Source organism: Trichosurus vulpecula, chromosome 1 (genome assembly GCF_011100635.1).
Source record: "Trichosurus vulpecula isolate mTriVul1 chromosome 1, mTriVul1.pri, whole genome shotgun sequence".
NCBI lineage: Eukaryota > Metazoa > Chordata > Mammalia > Diprotodontia > Phalangeridae > Trichosurus > Trichosurus vulpecula.
Window position 1 is genome coordinate 270,843,591 of NC_050573.1, and position 17,162 is coordinate 270,860,752.

Consider the following 17,162-nt stretch of genomic DNA (forward strand, 5'->3'; position numbering starts at 1 on the left):
ACCCAAAGAAAAAAAAGGCCATTCTGGTCACACCATTCTAGTACCTGGGATTAGGGTGGCTGCTCAAAGCTGGCAACCTGCAGATGACTTAAAGTTATTGGCATAATCATCAGCCTGGTGAAAGGGGTTCAAACAAAGAAAAAGGAAAAAGAAAAATTAGGCCACCTTCCTTCAAGGAGAAATAGGGCACTAGACCATGGTCTGATAAGGCACATGCTAGGTGAGTAGTTTTGTGAAAATCCTCCCAATGAAATATTAGACTGCTTAGCCAAGCCAAAAAACAGTGGTGTGGTAAATATAAAAGCAAAAGGGACAGGAGAGGGGTTTTGCAGAAATGGTCTTAAGGAGAGAAAAAAGCCATCTATCTCTCTGAAATAGGAGTCTAACCCCTTCAGCTTCAGTGAAAACAAATTGCACCTCTCTCCTGAGGGAGATGTTTTTGATTTTATTTGTTTTTTGCTATATAAACTTAGTGTATGCTGCCAGAAATGTCTGCACTTGAATCTTGCATCTCAAAAAATTTTCTCTGCCCCCATTTAGTTTAATCAGTCAAAAAGAAAACCTAAGATTCATCTGAATGGAGGAATGGAGGAAGAGTTAAAAACTTATTTGTGAAAGCGTGTGTGTGTGTGTGTGTGTGTGTGTGTGTGTGTGTGTGTGTGTGCATGCATGTTTTAAAGCTTCCAAAGGCTATTGTCATCACTTTGCATTTCAGTCTTTCAGAAAGTTTGGAATAAAGAGACAGAAGAGACAAATGGACCCACATTCCCATTCCCATGATTCCTCAGAGAGTTAGGAAGGTTTATGTCATTTTATTATATTAGTATAGGGAGTGATGGGTGGAGTCAAGACTCTGGAGTGAAAAGTCAAAACTCCCAAGCTTCCCCCAAAAACTCTTTTACAAAATGACCACAGAAAGTCCTAAGTGGAATTCTGAGTGGGGAAAGCCAAGAAAAAGTCAGTCATTTTTCCAGCCCTGGGCAGCTTAGGAAGACAGAAAGTGATGATTGAGGACACTGGGTTCAGGGATAGCTGAGAGGACAACATGGTGGAAATGACACCTGTTGAGGGGTGTGAGGCAGAAGCAGTGCCCAGGCACAATAAAGAGACTGAATATCTGCTCAGAAAGAAATCCCAGGGAACCACTGCTAGCACTGAGCATAGGATCAGGTGCCATTTGGCAGTTCAATTGCCCGTTAGCCAGTTCTGAGTAATGGACAGTTCTTTCTGAAGTTCCATGGTGGAGAGGAATCTTCATAGAATGGAGCAGGGATCCTGGTTGTGTAACAGCAAGAGCAAGAAGGGTCGTGAACAAATATTTTCCCATATTATACCACGTTGAAAGTTCAAAAAACTTACAGGACCCCAGAACTAGCAGTGAGAGCAGTAGAAGGATATAAAAAACAAAAGCTCAGCCCAGGCATTCCTATTTTCCCCAGGGGTGAGCAGAGCACATATCTAACATAAAGTTCAAAGTCAAGAAGTAGGCTAGAAAAATGAATAAACAACAAAAAGTAACTTGATCATAAAAAGAAACTATGGTGACAGGGAAGCTCAAGACATACATTTGGAAAAATACAATGACTTGAAAAGCTCTATAAGCAAAGTCTCAAAGAAAAAATGAAAATAGAACACAAACCAGCAAAAATTCCTGAAAGAGATAAAAAGAACAAAAAAAACTGATTTAAAAATCAAATAAGAACAATAGAAAAAATGGGAAAAGAAATGAGAACTATGTAAAGAAAGCACAAAAAGAGAATTAATAGTTTGATAAAAAGGAGTACAAAAAGATACCAAAGAAAATAATTCCTTAAAAATAAGAATTGAGCAAATGATACTAAGTTACAAAACCTCACTGGAGAAAAGAATTCCTTAAAATTGCATTTCTTCAATTGGAAGCTAAGGACTTTATGGGAAATCAAGAAATGATAAAACAAAGACAGAAGATGGAAAATATAGAAGAAAAACTGACCTGAGAAATAGAAAGAAAAGAGATAATTAAGAATGATTAGACTATCTGAAAGCCATGATTTTACATAAAAGAAACTAGGCATCATAATTCATCCTACCCGACTAAAAGGGGAATGGGCTAAGAGAAGGGGTCAGGTAATAAGCAGGAGGCCATTTAAAGCAAGGCAATGATAAGAAGCAAAACACACTTTTGATGAAGAAACAGAGTAAAACAGAGAAGGATAAGTAGAAAATGAGTTGGAGGGAAATACAGAGTTAACAATCATAATTGTGAATGTGAATTAAATGAACTCATGCATAAAATGGAAAAGGATAGCAGAATGTATTAGAAACCAGAATCCAACGATATGTTGTTTACAAGAGATACACTTGAAACAGAAAAACACAGAGAGAGTTAAATAAGAGGCTGGAGCAGAATTTATAATGCTACAGATGAAGTAAAAAAGGCAGAAGTAGTAATCATGATCTCAAAGAAAAAGGAAAAACAGATCCAATCAGGAAAACTACATTTTGCTAAAAGGTATCATATGATAATGAAATAATACTAATACTGAACAAATATGTGCCAAATGGTATAGAATCCAAATTCTTGAAGGAAAAGTTAAATGAGGTACAGGATGAAATAAACAGCAAAACTGTACTAAAATGAGGGGGGGGGGAATTTACTTCTCTCAAGCCTAGATAAATCTAACCATAAAATAAACAAGAAAGGAGTTAAGGAGATGACTAGATTTGTAGAAAAGTTTGATATGATAGACCTCTGGAGGATATTTAATGAGAAAGAGAAGAGTATATTTATTTTTAAACTGTGCATGGCACTGTCACAAAAATTAACCATGTATTGGTGTCATAAAAACCTCACAAATAAGTGCAGAAAAATTGAAGTATTACGTTTACTCCTTTGAGACTATTATGCAATAATAATTACATTTAATAGAGGTCCTTGAAAGCATAGATTAAAAATTAATTGGAAATCAAATAGCCTTATCCTAAAGAATGAGTGGGTCAAAGAACAAATCCTAGAAACATTTAAAGAAATGATAAAAATGAGGCAACATACAAAAATCTGTGGGATGTAGCCAAAATAATACTTCAGGGAAATTTTATATCTCTAAATGATTTTATCATTAAAAGAGAGAAAGACTAGATAAATAAATTAGGCATGCAGCTAAAAAATACTAGAAAAACAACAAATAAAAAAACCCAATACCAAAGTAGAAATCCTAAAAAATGAAAAGTAAGGTTAATAAAATTGAAAGTTTTTTGAAAAAATCATTGAACCAATAAATGAAATTAGGAGTTATTTTTAATGGAAAAACTCAATAACATAGATAAACCATTCAGTAATTTGATTTTAAAATAGAAGAAAGACAAATTACCAGCATCGAAAATGAAAGGGGTTAATGCTCAATCAATGAAGACGAAATTAAAGGCCGTATTAGGAACTATTTTGCTCAACTTTACGCGTACAAAATTGACAATCTAAATAAAATGGATGAATACTTACAAAAATATAAGTTCCAAAGATTAGCAAAAGGAGAAATAGAATACTTAAATAATTCCATGTCAAGGAAAGAAATTAAATAAGCCCTAAATAAGCTCCGTAAGGGTGAAAAAACCGACAGCTGTAATGACAGTTGAATTCTATGAAACATTTAAAGAATAATTAATTCCACTACTCTAATAAACTGTTTGAAGAAACACATAAAGAAGTAGTTCTATATATTCCTTCTATGACACAAATATTATTTTGATACCTAAACCCTGGATAGTAAAAACAGGGAAAGAAAATTGTTGACCAATTCTCTAATACATATTGATGTGAAACTTGTAAATAAAGTACCATCAAGAAGATTACAGCAATATGTCATGAAGATCACACACTATGCCCAGATTGGATTTACACCAGCAATGCAGGTATGGTTCACTATTAGGAAAACTATAAACATAATTGACCATATCAGTAACAAAAAAAAAATCAGATGATCATATCAATAGATGCAGAAAAAGCTTTTGGCAAAATACAACACTTATTCCTATTAAAAATACTAGAACACATAGGAATAAGTAGAGCTTTTCTTAAAATGAGAATTATCTATCTAAATGATATCTAATATATTAACTACAATCTAAAAACTGGTGTTAAGTAATATCTAAAACCAAACAAGCATTATCTTTGAAGGGAATAAGTTAAAAGTCTTTGCAGAATGTCCATTATCATCATTGTTATTCAACACTGTCCTAGAGCAGAATCTATTGTGCTTAAGCTAAAGTAAAAAAAAAAGCTAGCTATAGTAATAAGACAGGAAAAAGAAATTGAAGGAATAAGTATAGGCCATGAGGAAATAAAACTATCATTTTTGGCAGATGATATGATGTTAAACTTAGAAAACTCTAAGGAGTCAACTAAAAAAAAGCTAGTGAATGCAATTAAGAATTTTGGCAAAGTTGTGAATATAAAATATGTCCACACAAATAGTGTTTTTATATCCTACCAACAAAACCCAACAGGAAGAGATAGAGAAATTCAATTTAAAATAACTACAGACAATATAAAATATCTGGGAATCTACCCACTTAGTAAAACACAGGAACTATATGAGCACAATTAGAAAATACTCGTCACCAAATAAATACAGATCTAAATAACTGGAGAAATATTAATTGTTCATGAGCCAATATAATAAGGTTACAATATTACCAAAATTAATTTATTTATTCAGTTCCACACCAGTCAAACTACTAAAGTATTACAAAAATCATCTTGAGGAATAAAAGATAAAAAACATTAAGGGAATCAATGAAAAAATGTGAAGGCAGGTTTAGTAGAACATATCAACTCATCAGCTCTGTGAATAGAGAAGCTATATAAGAAAAAGGAAAGATTTTGTGAATATTTAGTCTGTGAGATGTTCACTACAGTATTTTGGAATTTATCTTTTTGAAAAGTTCATGTTTTATTAGAAAAGGCTATAAGAATTATATACACTGTTATGTTTAGATGTGAGTCTCTGTGTAAGTTTTTTTCCTAAGATGTCATACTCACTCAGAGACTCTTCCCTCTGCTGAATGGGATGGCAATTGCTTATCAGTTTGTTAAGAGAATGATTTGAAAAGGGTTGAATATCTAGATTCACCAAAAGATTGCTTATAAAGCACATAAATGGTTTATATGTTAAATTGTCTACTAGTTATAGTACTTACTGATCATTATAGAATTTGTGGACAGTAACTGAATAATTATTGTAAACTGATTGGTATACACTAAAGTTTCTTAGTTTTAGCACCTGCTAGTTATGTAATGTTGAGAAATAGACCAAAATAATGAAACAGCAGACTGTCTTTACATATTTGTGAATATAATGAACTTTCCAATTTCTGTAAGACATTTATGTCATGTGTAAAGACTTTCATTTCCAGGGCTAGACTCTCCTCTCCAATCTGTCTAGGAAGACTGAATGAAACCTGGTGAGGAGAAGACCTCACAAGAGACTGTAGATCACAAGTATTTCTACTGCCCATCGGACTTTTGAACTTCAATACATAAATTTCAGTTTAAAAGGCCCTAGAAGTCAATATGTAAGCCATTCAGGTTAACCTTAACAAATAAGCGTAATAATACTTTTGAGTAAAGTATCATGCATTCATTTGCTGCATAAAAATCCCAGAATGCAATTGTTATTTTTGTAATTGTCAGTGTTTTAACACTGATGTTTGTATCAGAGTTTGTTAAAGAAGGAAGGAAAAGAACTGGAAATTTAAAAAACCACACCATTTCATACGAGGTTAATGATAAAGAAAAGAATATTCTCAAAGAGCAATATCTCGATATATTATGCTATGTGTGAACTTTTTGATATTACTATTAACTTGATAAATAACTACAGCCCACTTTACGTTGTAAGCAGTAGAACATGCTATGAGGAGGAAAACCTTAAGATGATCATTTCGATTTCATCTGAGTTTGAGCCGAGGTAAAAAATGTTTGTGCTGCTGATTCAGTAGTGCACGATATAGGGGAAGATGACCACAGCTGCCCACAGAAAGTGATGCTTAGTTAGAGGCAGCCCAGTGAATGTAGACTGTTGGGATCATTGACAGGATAGTCTTAGCCTCTTCTTTTATGAAGGGAAGTTTCCTACCTGTTACATCAGGAGCCTGGCTATAATGCCTCATGAACATGTGTGGAGTTCTGGTGCATGAGTCAATCATTCTGAAAAGGTATCTGATAATAAATCTGATAATAAAATAGAACTTATAGAGTCTTGTCCTATCATATCTTTGACTGTTCAGCCCAAGCCTGACAGAATAGTTTTGTTGTTGCTCCAGCCACCTATCTCTTCCTCCTTTTACAACAAATTCACCTTATCATGGTAGGAGGACTGGGAATGTTTTATCATAAATCATACTGTGACTATCCTTGAGTCCACAATGAAAAGGATGCAAGGGTGTCAAAAATCCAAACACTTACATTTACATTGTTTTGAGTTTATGGATTTATATGTTATTTTATTTTTATATGTAATAAATTATATATTATTTATATTTGTATTATTTTCCCCAGTTATACATTAAAACAATTTTAAAGCATTTTTAAAAAAAGTTGTGAGTTCCAAATTCTTTCCCTGAGATGGTAAGCAATCTGATATAGTTTATACATGTGTAATCATGTAAAACATTTCCATATTAGTCATTTTGTACAAGAAGACTCAAATGAAAAAAAGAATGAAAGAAAGTGAAAAACAGCATGCTTCAGTTTGTATTCAGACAGTATCAGTTCTTTCTCTGGAGGCAGATAGTATGCTTTATCATTAGTCTTTGGGATTGTCTTGGATCATTGTATCGATGAGAATAGCTAAGTCATTCACAGCTCTTCACTGTACAGTAATTCTGCTACTATGTACAACATTTTTCTGGTTCTGCTCACTTCACTTCGCATCAATTCATGGAAGTCTTTTCAGGTTTTTCTGAAATCATCCTGTTTGTCATTTCTTATATGTTATTTTAGAGACCTAACTCATGTTAGGTAATTGAAATTTATTAGAGCCTTTTGTTTTCAGTAGCCACCCTAGGACATAGACAGTTGGCTCTAGTATAGGAACAACAACCCAATAATGTTGAATGGTGGTCCCCCAGAATCAAGAGTGTGGAGGTGATAGAGTAAGGACTACACATTAATATAACCTTATGATTTTATTTTCTTCATTCTACTGGCCACAAAATTGGGAGATATAAGATTGGATCTGGCAGAAGCATGAAAAGGGAAACTAGAATCACAAACTATTTAGTAAATATAACCCAATTTCAAAGAAGGAATTCACTGTGCTAGGGGGCACTATCCCTGAGAAGGCAAAGTAATTTTATTAATTAGAAAGCCCCAGGAAGGAGACGTGATCATTGAAGGAACCAAGTAGTACTTTCCCAAAGATCCATGTTGAGTAAACCAAGTATTTTGGAGCTCTAGATAAATGGATTCTCTTGGATTTAATTATAGTAATTGTAGTAGTTTTAGTCTTCTTCTTAGAATGTTGTATTTAGCAACTGGCCCTAATACATAGAGTTTTAACCTAGAACAAAGGTCTAGGTCCTGCATCACTTAGGATGGTTTGATCTTACAATGGCCATGTATGACCTCAATCAAGGGATTTTGGCCAGGTCCTACTTCCAGCCTCATTAAGATGCAATTGCTATACGTATATCTAGAACCAGAAATTATGCGTGAGTGGAGGGCATAGCAAGAATTTAATGAGGTGGGATCAGGAAAACCAGGCTAAAAGATGCATATGTGGAAGTCCTAGAAAAACAATTGTAAAATAGATGAGGGCTGGGTAGGTGGGGCAGGAGAAGTGAGAAAAACAAAGTTGTAAAATAGAGGTGGAGAAATAATTGCTTAATTGACCTTCAATTGACCTGGCAACTGGGGACTAAAATAAATAACATATCTCTAAAATAACATATAAGAAATGACTAAAGCAATCACAGGAAGAGGAGTCATTACTCCTCCAATGGGGGGAGACCTTCATTTGGGGAAGCTTTTTTGTTGAGAATCTAGAATTGGCCTCAATATGGGGAGGGAAGAAGGGAGCCTTGGGCAATCCATCCATTCACTGCAACTGTTAATGGGTTTGATTTTATGTCCTGTATTCTTGCCATGTGTTTGACAACTACTCTCTTACAAGTTATGTAAATCTTGACCCCTCTTACTTCTGTGGATAGGTCATTTAGACTGTTGCAATGAAAGGCTTTTAGGATGGCTCTGGTAGCTATCCTACAACAGATAACCTCTAAAAATCCTACTTGCCTTTTATTAGCTCATTATGGTTTTGTAGTCTATAAAGTAATATATTTGTTTTTGTCAATCTACCTATATTTTCTGCTCATGGAACTTTCTGGGGGATGACGAAGTCTATAAGTTGAATAACCATTGTGTAAGGTAGTGTTTCCTTTTATCTTTTAAATACAGTTATCACAAAAATTTAATTGATACCTTCTGAATCATGTCCTAGAACTTAAAATCTGTCATCTTTAAAATAGCTTTTGCCATTTTGTAAGTTTTAATCATACCAACTAATCGATCAAATAATAAGCATTTTTAAGCACCATGCACTATTCAGATTACAAAGATATAAATAATACAGTCCCTACCCTCAAGAGACATTCATTCTCTAGAATTATCTCTCCCTTCAGCCTGCATATTTTCATGTTGAAGAATTCTAGACTTTTTAGTCATATTTCCTTAAGAAGTTTCTCCAGCCTTTTGATCATTTTAGCTATCTTTATCTAGACATTTTCATGATTTACTTTTCAAATGATAGTGACCTTATAGATTAAAGGGGGCTTATATAATTTATCTCGCATTATAGGAAGCTATCCCACATCATTTGTAAAAGATGAGCCTACCTAACCTGTTTAAATCCTTCCAGTAATAAAAAACTCACTTTCTATTTTATTGTATAGCTATTTTATTGTATAGCTCTAGTTCAAAATCTCTTCTGTCCAGCTGAGATCTGTGTTCTATCCATTGGTCCTAGTTCTGTCCTCCATACTGGCAGAAAAATTCTATTCTCTTTTAAATAACCATTTTCAACTAATAGGAAACAATGATCATATTTCTCTTTAATTTTGTCTTTTCTAAGTTACATTTATCCAGTTCCTCAAATTGTTGCTTATGAATTAATTTTCCGACACCTCATAATCCTATTACCTCCTTACAATGCATCATGGTTTTCATAAGTGTTTCTGAACATATACCTTTCTTCATTGTTTCCCATGATTTCCTGATGATTGAAAGCATATTGTTGCCTAGTAGCTGGTTATATTCAATAAGCATTTAATAAGCACCTACTGTATGCAGAGCTTAAATATTTATAAAACTTGGTTTGGTATAAAAATCAATATACAATCAGAAGAAAGAATTGAAAAATGGAAAAAAAAATATGGCATTCAATCAAGGTAAAGTCCAACCTGATCTTTTTTAGATAACCCATTGAAGCTGAAAAATGAGAAATGAACAAAAGAACAGATATTTACATAGACTGATGATTTTCTAACCAATGTAAATCAAATAGTATCATGAGAAGCCTAGAAAATACCTTAGCAAAGAACAAGAACTTCATCTTCTTGCCAAGAAGAAAGATACACCAGCCAACGGCAACATCAATTTATAATATAGATTCAATTGTAACATCATGTGGAGGAAGATGGTTGTAAACCTTGAAGTACTATATAAATGTGATTTATGATTATTGCCATCTCAGTAACTGGCAAGAATCTAGAGGAAAAAGAGAATGGGGTGAAATGAGTCATTGAAGTAGGAAGGGTCATGTAGGGAAGGGACAGAAGCTACTAGTATGGTTCCATCACTGCTTTCAGGATCTCTGGATTTTCACATGATTGCCTTTTGCTTCTCCCTGCCAAGTTTTTCTCTCCAATATTTTTAGGTTTCAATTTTTACTGTTCTCTTTTTTAAAATTCTGCATTGAAAGCTTTGATTCTTGACCTATAGTCACTGTAATTTCTTATTTTTTGAGTCCATAGCAGTTTATTTTTAATTTTTTCAATTGTTTAGCATTATTTTTCATCCTTTTTTCCTCTCTCTCTTTCACATTGAAAACAAAGTCATGTAACAAATTTCTTCTTTCAAGAAATATTTCTCTTTTGAACCAATTTGGAGTTTCTCCCTACTTAATCTCTAGGGACATTCACAGGATTTTCTTTTTAATCGGGTAGTATTGGTTTATTTTCCTACACCTTATAGTGTTTGTACTTAGATTTTTCCTTGAGGTTTTGTTCATTTTTTATTTTATTTTGGCAACTTTTCTGCTGGATTATTTGCTTGTGAAATGGGATTTTATTCAAGCTTACACTCTCTTGATCTTTTGCTATTTCATCCTTTTGTCTTGTATTCCCAATCACTCGCCTTTGTGAATCCTTCTCACTTTCTGGCCCTTCTACCTTCTGCTTCTGTACAGATATTTGAGTCTTGGCTGCTTGGCAGCCATAGCCTCCTCATAGCGGTGGTAGTGATGGAGTGGGGTTGGGGTGGTCACTGAAGCTTTGTTTCTGTTCTGAATAATCTTTTTTTTTCATATGTTGGCATTTATTATTTAAGTTCAAGAACAGGTTGTGAAAGGGGTGGGTGTGGGAGGGCCTAGAGGAGAGGGAGGAAAGAGACAGGGAGACTAGAGTCTCCCGTCTGTCTGCTCCAGACGGGGTTGATCCTGATTTCTGAGCCTTGGTCCAGGGCACACAACGAAGCACGCGATTAAGATGAGGTTCTGGGGATACAGGTTTAGGAAAACACGGCGGGGGTGGGGGTGGCCAGAGTTACACATCCAACCAGAGGTGGGGGCTGGGATTCTCCTTGGATCAGCAGCACTGCTTCTTTTTAGGAATTGAAGCATAGTGATAAGTTCCATCCCACTTATTTCAGCTCTTATAAAATATTCTTGTAGTTAAAAGTCTGTGCTAAAGAATTCTTTCATCGCCTCTCTAACTTCTTGTACTTTGCTTCTAGTTTCTTTGAATATGCATCCAATTTGTAAGCTGCCTGCTCAAGAGCTGCTACTTGCTCCTCAATTAGAGTGATCTGATCCAGATAAGGCTGAAGTGCTGCATATTTCTGGTTTAAGTCCTTTAGGTTTCTACTTATGTTTACTGCAATATCTTTCATTTCTAGATACTTCAAGCTAGTCAGTTTGTTCATATTTTCCAGAAGTTTATAGTCTTCACTGGTAGCTGTGAGCTCGCCCGTCAGGTACGTGGCCATTTTGGAGAACATGTCCTAGCACAGCCCCGTGATGTCCCCCTCGGCGGGCTCCGTGGCCTCCTCCGCCGTCTCCACCACGGCATCGTCTAGGCCGGGGAAAGGAGGTAGGAGAAAGGATGGAGGGAAGCATGGGATGGCGAAGAAAGGGGAAAGGAGGGGGGAAGGGAGAGGGGCAAGAGTGGAAGGAAAGGGAGAAAAGGGGAAGAGTGAATAGTCTGAGGAGAAGATATAAAGGGAGTGTTCTGAATAATCTTAAATTAGTTACAGGAGGGGAGTGGGACTGGCATCAGCTTGGTGAGCAGTCCCTATCTTAGGTTCATAGATCTAAAGATGGAAGGAAAGTTTAAGATCATCTAGTAAAGACCCATTTTACAGTCAAGGAAATTAAGGCCCAGAAAAGTTGTCATTTGCCCTAAGGCACAAGGGAAGTAAGGAGCAGCATTGCTAGGATTTAAATCAAAGTCCTTTGGGCTATAAATACAGCACAATTTCCTCTGCATCATTTTCTACTTTCCTTCAGAGTTGATACTCTGTCCCCTATAAACTTTGGCTTTAACACTGATGTATCACATGCTATGTCTGGCCCAAGTCTTCTTTCCTCTATACTTTTATTCCTTTGCTTTGCTAGAGAGAATCAGTATATGTCTTTTTTATGTTTTGAGGTAAACTGGTGGTAGATGTGGGTGTTTCCTAAATCTTCACCGAGCATCTATGCTTACTGTTTGTTGAGAATAGAGTAAGCATGATCAATGGAAACTCTAGGTATTAAAGTTTTCCAGTGTTAATTCATGAGATTTTTTTATCCTGTTGGGGGGGGCATAGGGAATTGGAAAGTCAATCTTATCTTGTGGATTCAGCCGTTCTTACTTTATATCTTTCCTATCATCCCAATCTTTTGAAGATTTGAGGAAAAGTTTATAGAGGAAAGTTTATAGAAAGCAATCATTTGGCCATTTTTCTGGTCATATGTCTTTCCATCGATGTATTTTAAAGCCTAAAATCTCAGACAGAGCTGTCTGAGATAGATGTTTGTTTTTTGTCTTGTTTTGTTTCAGGGAAATGATCACATTCCATAAGCTTTCTAGTTTGAGCTCCTTACCCTTGGTTAACAAGCTCCAAGAAAATGTAAGTTCCTTGAGGACAGAAACTATGTATCATTTTTTATTTATAGGAAAATGGGCAATACCTTGCATAAAGTAGGCACTTAAGAAACATTGATTAGATTGGGAAAAAGGAATAAATAAACAAAGCATTTATTAAGTTCCTACTACATGCTAAGCGCTGGAGATACAAATAGTAAAACACCTCCCGTTCTTAAGGAGCTCAAATTCTAATAGTGGAAGATGATATATATAGAAGATTTCAGCTCCAAGTCAAATAAAAAGGCCCCATGGGTCTGAGGGTACAGCAGCAAAACAGATGCCAATGCCTCTGCTTTAATGTCATTTATGCTGATAAAATCATATCAGTTTCTAATCTTGAACCACTTGAGATTGCCAAGCACTTCAGTGGTAGGAGCTAGATTGGATTGGATTCAAGCAATGTTAGTGAGCAATTTGGAAATGGAGGAAGAGCCCATCATGAATTACAATTAGGTGACCACATAAAAATTAAAAATGATTATATTTCAAAGTGATTCTGTTAAAGCAGAGTCTAATTTAAAAGCCTGATGGTGGGAGGAATTCTGGATTTAAAACACTTAAGAAGTACTTGAGGTAAAAGGAACTTTGCCTAGTACTGCTGAAGTTGCTAAGTTTTCTGATTTCCTATCTTGATTGATAACTATATTTCACAAAAAGTTAATGGGGAGAAGAATGTTAGATACAAATCTACTTTGCATTGATTCATGCCAATGGCCCTTTAGAAAGTGAAAGGAGACTATACTTTATTCAAAAGACATTCAGCTAGGGAACAAAAATAGATTAAGTATTTCAATTTGTACATTTCTGTAAGATGCACTGAAAAATAAAGGACCTTGAATTGTGAAGAAAAAAATAGATTAGTGGCAAACAGAAGCAGAAATGACTAGCCAGTTCTTGGGAAAGAGACAAAGTTTTTTGAGAGAACAGTTTCAATAGGAGACAGTGTGTTAACAGAGAAATGAGAACTGGCTTTGGAGTCAGGAGACTTCTTCAGTGCTTTCCACCTTTATCACTTTGGGCAAGCCATTTACCTCCCTGGGTCTCAGTTTCCTCATCTATAAAAGGAAAGAGTCGGATTAAATGGTCTTTGAGGTTTTTTTCCCACCTCTAGAGCTGTCATTCTGTGATCTACTTGCTAAAGAAAATAGAGACAAGGAGAAAAAACATTTCCCAGTGTTTACCAAGGGCTCAAGTAAAGGACCTCAACAGGGTCCTTACTTTAAAACAACACATATAAGACTTGGCTATAGTTTCAAAATTCTTATTCCTAGCTAGTCCAGGTCAGCAATTAGAATCAACCCTAAACCAGCTATTTCCACATGATTTCCATTTGCTATTTAGATTAAGAAAGGAATTAGAAGACAGACTGAGAAGAACAGATATCAACAGCTTATACATAGTGCTTAGTTAGTAATAGCTAATAGTTATATAGTAGTTTTAGACTTTATGTTTTTATCTCTTTTTGAGCTATACAACAACTTTGTGAGGTAGGGGTTATAATTGTACCAATTTTACAGTTGAGGAAAGTGTAGCAGACAGAGGTTAAGTGACTTGCTCAGAGTCACATGGCTAGGGTCTGAGGTGAGATTTGGACTCAGGTCTTCCTGACTCTAGGTCCAATACTCTATCCACTATATAATCTATCCATTCTATTTGCACTCTCTGTAGTTTCACTTTTTTATCCTAAGAGATGACAAACATTTTTAAAAGTTTCTGTAGTTGCTGTAGTAGTCCATAGGAAAAATACCTGTTAATTTCTTTTTCATTTTCATCTTTTATATTTAATTATATTTCTATTCAACTGATTTTCTTCATTCTATTAGAATTATGAAGTTCTAGAGCTAGAGATGGCTTTTGGAGATCAAACAGTCCTCTCTATCTCTAGGTTTTCACATACTTAAATAGTGCTACACAGATGAAAATCCTTATTATTATAGCAAAGGCTTCTCAGAGGGAATTCCCCAATGCTTTGTAGTAACACTTTCTGAATTTTTAATAGTTCTTAGCAATTAGTTGCTTAGCCATGTCTCCAATGACAAGACTTAGAATTACTGATACTTTCCTCAGTAGTACTTAAAGAAATTTCACTAGAAGAACTTTGTACTTAACACAGTTCCTGGCACATCCATCTTCAGCAATGCTTTATCTCTTTCTTTTCCAACTCCTCTCCCCTCCCACTCCACTTGCCAACAAGAATCACCAGCTGACCGATACTGTTTGAAATTTTTCATGGTAAGTTAAATATAATGTTTATCCTTTAGAAAAGACCTTAGAAGTCATGGAGCCTTTTATTTTATAGGGGAAGGAATGGAGATTCAGAGATGTTTAAGTGACTTTGGAATCCAAGTTTTTTTAAGTCCAAAGTTTTGGGGGAGGTTCTTTCACATTTCCAACTCTTACTCAATAAACAATACTTCGGTCAGTGGAAACAGACTATGATCATCTATGATCCTTTTCATTTGGATGATTAGCCAGGCAAGCCCATAGTAGCACCTGAGAAAGAACTGCACAAAAGACCCAAAGGGAAGACAGTCTCAACTCTCATGTTCCATTCTCTACCACCAGCCTCTCAAATCTAACTGTGGAAGAGTGAATTCTTTGAGACTTTACTGAGGCCAAACTGCATAGAGGACTTATGAGGTTTCTGCTTCACCACAGCAAGGTCTTAAATGGTTAAAGATTTTCACCTGTTTATGTAGGGACTTTGAGTAACTTAGTAATTTTCTTACTTTTCTGGAGACTTGAAGTGGTTAGAAAAATAACTAGGCCCTGAATTAGCATCAGAGATGTCAAGGAGAGTGGTAAGAATCTGATGAGTTTGGGACAGAAATAGTTCACCAAGTTATCAGTATCCATGGTGAATATTGAGTTGCTTTCTATTTTTTATGTTGTTTGAATAGAATTTTTAGCTGAAAAGTATAGGGATGTTGATTAAGTGACCGGAAAGACCTGAGTTTAATTCCATTTCTTATTATTTGTGTAACTCTAAGTGAATTAACCTCTCTAGGTCTCAGTTTCCTGATCTATAAAATTAAAGGGCTGGACTGGATGACCTCTAAAATCCTTTCCAGCTCTAAATCAATGATCCTTTGATAAGTTGGAAAGAGACAGATTTATGTTTGATATAAAGAAAAGCTTCCTAATCATTAGAGCTATCCAAAAGTGGAATGGGCTGCCTCAGGACTTGTTGGGGATGTTGTAAAAGAGGTTCTTGCTCAGGTAGAGGTGAATTACATGGCTTCTGAAGTTTCATCAACTTTGAGACTTGGTGAGTATGCAGTCTTCCCAAATGTGTTTTTTTTTGGGGGGGGGTGTCTGCTTTTCACAGTTTCCTGGAGTTTAAGGTCTTTGTTAGGATCAGGCAAGACAAGGGTTAAACAAGGGATGGTGCCCTTAGGCCCTAAAGCTTCTAGAAAATAGTATTTCCTTTAAGAACCTCCTGTTGACTAAATAGCAGGAGTTGGCTTCAATTCTTCCTCCTCTTCCTCCTTCATCTTCCTCTAGTTGGGAAATGTCTTACTGGCCTGAGAAGATTCTTTTTCTCTTAATAAATGAGTGCCAATGGCTGTCTGATAATGGTAGGAACATAGTATGTATTTCAAATGTTATGGCTTTTTCCCTTTTTTATTAGAACATAAGTTCCTTGTGAGTAGGAATTGTTTCTTTCCTTGTCCTTATATTCCCAGACCCTAGCACACTCCCAGGAACATAGTATACATTTATTAAATACTAGATTTTCTAAAATCTATGGTCTCACCTCTAATTTTATGGAATATCTAATCAACTCCTATTAGTGGTTTCTTTCTGCTAACAGTGATCATCATATTTTAGATTTTTTTGTATAAACCATATAGAAGTTTGAAAAAAAAAGAAAAAGTCAATTTTCAACTAAATGTCTTATTAGTTGACTAGTTGCAAAGTAACATTTACTACATCCAATAGTATCAGTCCAGGGATATCCTGTGCCCTCCTATCTTTGAACTGAGGAAATGTTTTCAGTATAGTGGAAACTGAAATCAATTTATCATTTGATCAATCAACCACCACTCGCTAAGGAAAGCTCATTGTACTAACTGAGGCAGTCCCAAATGAGCTAGTGTAGGTAGAAGAGCTGACTATTAAAAGTGATTTTGCTGGGATAGACAGGCATCAGTTTCTGGGTGGTCTAGATTCCCTCAGATAACCTAATGGAAAAGAAGCATAATTTGTCACTGAAGATTTGTTATACTTTATTCCTTTTCTCCTCTAGAACGGAAAGTAAGTTCATACACATAGACCCCACATTGAGTGGTTGCAGCTGGCCTAAATATGATAAGCTCTCCTTATTGTTATTTTGATCAGGATTAACAAATTTGGGATTGTTAAAAAAATTAGAATTGCCTCAATTCAATCCAACCAGTCCTCTTCTTACTACTCACTTTTGACCCTAATTCATTGTCCATCTATAGTTCCTATAATATGTGTATGTGTGTGTGTATATATATACATATATATATATATATGTATATATATACACACACTCATTTAATGACCTGACCACCTGACTCTATCTGTCTAAGACATTTTTCACTCCTTTGAATTTTTCTATTTTAATTGTTGGACCAGTGTCTTTGGAATAATCACAAATGTCATCGAGCAGGTGTTGGATACTCTGAGCTAAATAAAATCAGTGAAATGTTATTGGTAAACATTAGCATCTGGAGGATCTGTTCCTCATCCTTCTCATAATATGAGTTGACAAACACATAGTGTTTGTATAAAAAACATTTCGCATATAGTAT

At 35.2% G+C, this 17,162-nt stretch overlaps 1 protein-coding gene across 1 annotated transcript; it reads right to left on the reverse strand.

The window, feature by feature from the left end:
- Positions 1–10,951: 10,951 nt before the first annotated feature.
- Positions 10,952–11,275, reverse strand: LOC118834377 (biogenesis of lysosome-related organelles complex 1 subunit 2). Its single transcript, XM_036741836.1, has one exon. The coding sequence runs from the start codon at positions 11,249–11,251 to the stop codon at positions 10,952–10,954; it is 300 nt and encodes a 99-aa protein (XP_036597731.1). The 5' UTR covers positions 11,252–11,275.
- Positions 11,276–17,162: the final 5,887 nt, after the last annotated feature.